A 5,220-nucleotide genomic window follows, 5' to 3' on the forward strand; every position below is an offset into this window, starting at 1 on the left:
TTACCGTTCCTATATGAGATTTAATAAATAAGTGAAATCAAAGAATACACACATTATTAAGGATTTATGTCATTATCGAGACATGAACGTAGTTGGGTTGATTAAACCGTGTGGAGTCCGAAAAGAAGTTCAACTCACCCATTAAATACGTCGAGCCTATCGTTAAAGCACATGTATACTGATAGTTCAAATTTTATGACGGAGCGGTTCGTCAGGTTATCTATGGTGACAGCATGTGACAAGCTTGTAGATATTTATATACATAACAATGATATCGCAAATATTAGCGATAACCGTGTCACACTCCGAAAACAATGTCATTAGAGTCCATGTTTTTGCATATTTGTTTTATGCTATCTATATGCAAGAGTGTACATGCATATAGTTATCACCGCGACACCCGATAACGAGTCGTTCTGTTCGTCCAAGGCGACACACATTGGGCTTTTGATGTTCTGTACAACCACTCTGTAACGTCTGTGATTTGTAGACGACACCTGATGAACGTTGTTCGAATCTTCACCGCAAATGCAAAGAGTCCCTTCCCTGTCTTTTGCGACCCTTTTCGCTTTTTTGAGAATGTTTCGTCGATAGTCGAACCCAGTTAGACTTAGTGGTTGGTTACTTGTGAAATATTCATTATAACATTAAGTCGGAGTCTAGTTTATACCATGTTTCTTCATTTCCTTTATGTACATCGGAGCATATCGCCTGGCTGACCGGGCAGCAAAAATAACAGGTTTTCGAGAAATTTTCATTATAAAAGTATAATGTTAAAACAATGCTTGACACCTTCATTTCGGCGCCGAAATGCATATGAATATTTGCATACCATTCTTCATTGTTACCGATAAAAACTATAAATACCATATGGTTACAAGATATACACATATGTTGTGTGTTCGGTTGTTTGTACATGTAAGTGCAAATACTATTACACTCGTATGTATTTGTCGTTGTCAATGTTGGATGGAACGGTAGAATAAAGGAAGCATATGTGGGTTTTGTTTTTATCTCCTGGCCACGATCTCGTTTCCATTATTAAGTTATGTCTAAGTCGTGGCCACGACATTCACACCGGTTCGTGGGAGTGCGTAATTAAAACGTTGGAACAACATTCTAAATCTAAAAGATAAGTAATTATTTGTACTTGATTTCGCTGAAATCACCTCTATTCCACCGTACATATGTCACATTCAGGCTACCGTATAAATGTCACCTCTATGTTACCGTATTCATGTCACCTTTATGTTACCGTACACATGTCACCTCCAGGCTACCGCACACATATCAACTCCAGGCTACCGTACAAATGTCACCTCCAGGCTACCGTACAAACGTCACCTCCAGGCTACCGTTCACATGGCAATTCCATGCTACCGTACACATGTCACCTCTATGCTATCGTACACATGGCACCTCTATGCTACCGTACACATGTCACATCAATGCTACCTTACACATGTCACCTCTATGCTACGTACACATGTCACCTTTATGCTACCGTACACATGTCACATCTATGCTACCTTACACATGTCACCTCTAGGCTACCGCACACATGTCACCACTATGCTACCGTACACATGTCAACTCCAGGCTACCGTACACATGTCACCTCTATGCTACCTTACACATATCAACTCCAGGCTACCATACACATGTCACCTCCAGGCTACCGTACATATGTCACCTCCAGGCTACCGTACACATGTTACCTCCAGGCTACCGTTCACATGTCACCTCCATGCCACCGTACACATGTCACTTCTATGCAATCGTACACATATCACCTTTATGTTACCGTATTAATGTCACCTCTATGCAACCGTTGACATGTCATCTATATGCTACCGTCTTGAAAAATTGATATTCTTTATAAATGTTCATAAGCACCAACTAGGATGTGACAATGTATAAATGGAAATTTATTGTTGAACAGTATTTGTATCAGATAGTTAATCATAAATCATGAGCATTAAACTGAAAAATAATGATAAATTAATAAATTGGGCATTCAAATATAAACAGGAACAAATCTAACTAAACTATATCTTATTTACAATTGAGAAGTAACCAAAACAATTGTGTGTGTTTTACTAGGTCTCTTTACTGTTCTCATTGTATCGACTTAGGTGAACACAAAGCTGTTTACAAAGGTATAGATCTTTTAAGTCAAAACAATGTGGATTCTTTCAGTACAATAAATATGTCCTAAATAAGAGTGAATTGCTCAAAAAGGCGAAGATCGAGAGAGTGTGAGACCAAGAGCCAGGGCAAGAGCAAGAGCGAGAAAGGAATTACGATACTAGTCACCCATATTGAACAGAGACGACTGGCTGTTCCTTATCGGCCTGTATTTGACGCTTAACGCGTTTAATTTAAACTTTATTTATTTGACAAGTAGCATAAAACATACATGCGTTATATGTATAGAAATGAAATACATCACAATATTTTCGAGGATTAGAAAACAAGAAATAACTTATATTAATTCTGCTCCTCTACTTAGATAAAGTGCATAAACACAGAAGAGACATGACATATGCTACGCTGACAATGAGTATAATTGATATATTTTTTCTTCTTAAAGCGTTTTGTACTTGATATATAAACATGTACAGTCTCGTGTCTTCTGATAGAGTCTATTTATCGCTGAATAGCAGGAGTTGAAGTATAAAGGACATAAAGGTCATTACTGTTAATAAATTTGTTTATATGTGTTATAAATAAAGGACAAGATACTAAACATTGATGCCTGTTTGGAATCATTACGCAGCTTTTAATTTATAATATGATTTTATGACCATATGTACAGATGGAAAACCAAATTACATGCTATATAGTAATATAATCCAGGATATACAAACAAAAGGCAAATAATCGAGGAAACTATCTGTAATATATCATATTCAGACAACTGTATGATATAGTTGTGCATCAAAAACGAATCTATTTAAATGAGTACGCTTGCAAATAGTCACCAATTCGACATCCAATTATGAGTCTATCTTTCTGTTCGTCTACGGCGATACAAACTGGACGATCACAGCGCGGGATAATCACACGGTTGAGTCTGTGATTTGTAGACGACGCCTGATGAACGTTGTTGGAATTTTCGCCGCAAATATATATATTCCCTTCACTGTCTTTCGCGACCCCTTTCGCTTTTTTGAGAATGCTATTATCATGCAACTTGTAAAACCATTGTCGATCTGTTAGTTTTCCAGCCTGTATATCGACGGTATAGCAGGACACCTGCCAGTTTTCCGAGAAAACAACGGACGACTCACCGAAAACAGAGATTTGCTTTGCGTCTTCTACATAGTTAAAACTTTCATCGTCGGAATTGTACGACATGGTAGCATCTATGGAGCTTCCCCGTCGAATTTCAATGTGAACATTGTCAGCTGCCGTACTGTCAAAATTCTCTTTAGTTACAAACAAAATCATCAGTCGGGAGTCAAACACAGTCAGACTGATTGGTTGAAGCCGAGTTGGAAATTCTAATTCATTCAAAATCGCATTTTCGGTTACTTTGTGTTTCGTCACTTTCTTCAGGTCTGAATAGCAGACATAGGCACTGGTTCCATCAAAACACATGTCTACCGGCTGACCGGGAAGCGAGTGTTCACAAATTAAATCGAATTGTCGACTGAAGAGCTTAAGTTTTTGGTTACGATGATCAGCAACAAGAACTCCATATTCTGTTAATTTAACGGCACAAATACCACAAGTGTTTGTGTCTGTTTCTGTTTTTATCTTAAACAAAGTTATTTTTTGTCCGCTTTCTCTATCTGAGAATGGTTTTGATGACCTTTGTTTTCCAACAGGGTTCGAGACATCAAAACTGGTCTGTAGTATTCTTTCCATTTTTTTGTCTTCCGAATATAGAGTATCATCCATTTCATCGCTTGCGTGTTCCAAGATGTCAATGCTATCTTTGCCCTCGTCTTCTAAATGTAAGTCTGCGATCGATGTTAGCATATCCAGTTTGTTGACGTTCATGAGCGAGAAATTTCGTTGACGCTGACATTCAAGTATTTGAAGTTGGTCTTTCAGATTAACGTGTGCATGGTTTGTTCGTCTAAACACAACAGCTATTTGTCGCTTAGTTCCGTATTTGATAAGTGTTTCTATCAACGTTTTGTTCCGTTCTATTTCATTCTCGACTGCCTTACAGCGATCAATAGATTCTATTATTTGCGTTGTCTGGGTAAGAGACATTTTGCTTAACTGTGTTTCAATGTCATTTCCCAAGCCGGTTATATGATCCTTCCATTCGGTTACCAGACATTGAATGTTGATTTTTACCTTTTGTTGCTCAACTTCGATTGTCTTCTGTTGCTCATATTTTTTTGCTATTAACAAATGTATTCTTTCTTGAAGTGCAGCTATGGCGTTAACATACCAATCGGCAGAAACAACATCTCCTAAATCATGGACATTTTCGCATTTCCGATGGCTCTCCGTGAAACAGAAAACGCAAACTAAGGCTTCATGGTCTTCGCATTCGTAAGCGATGTCAATATTTGGATGAATTTTGCAGGTCGATAGTTTCTTTATGGTCGTAAACGGAGTTATATCCGCAGGAATATCATCATTCTTTAAAAGCGAGTGTATTCTTGTAACTTTGTTTCGTTTGTGATCGCGACAACAGGTTTGACACAAATACTCGGAACATGTCACACAAAATCCTGTTGCCTCTTCAAATGATTCATCATACTGGCATGGTTCACAGAAGATTGGCCCTTTCTTCCGGTGACATTTATTTTCGTTATTTTCCGTTGACGTTTCCTGGCATTGAATATGCTCTTGAAGACTCGTGGCCATTTTTACAAATCGTTATTTTTGAGTTATAAATTAAACAATAATGTATTCCCATGCAAACACGCTATTCAAGTGAAAATCCGTATAAAACTGATAGACAAGTCCGCAACGCCTTATCTATTAGCCCAATACATTTATACAATGCGTCCGAATCAGTTATATCACATCGAAACGATCAACGGCCACTAAAATAGCTATTGGTGTTTTAAACTCAGCCTTAGCTAATTTCGTCTTGACGGTTCGTGGCCATTTTCACAGATTATTTGTCATTTTTATGCTAAATGTTTATGTAATTACAAACAAGTACGCTATTTAAGTAAAAATCGGTACAAATCAGATAGTCAAATGCTATAAGGATAACTTAAGTCCATGTGAACATATATATTCGCT

The 5,220-nt window shown here is 37.7% G+C and overlaps 1 protein-coding gene across 1 annotated transcript; it reads right to left on the minus strand.

Annotated features, from left to right (window-relative positions):
- Window positions 1-2,952: 2,952 nt before the first annotated feature.
- Window positions 2,953-4,833, minus strand: LOC128235704 (uncharacterized). The gene has a single exon (XM_052950507.1). The coding sequence runs from the start codon at window positions 4,831-4,833 to the stop codon at window positions 2,953-2,955; it is 1,881 nt and encodes a 626-aa protein (XP_052806467.1).
- Between the last annotated feature and the right edge of the window lie 387 nt (window positions 4,834-5,220).

The sequence above is a fragment of the Mya arenaria genome, chromosome 5, assembly GCF_026914265.1.
Source record: "Mya arenaria isolate MELC-2E11 chromosome 5, ASM2691426v1".
Classification (NCBI taxonomy): Eukaryota; Metazoa; Mollusca; class Bivalvia; order Myida; family Myidae; genus Mya; species Mya arenaria.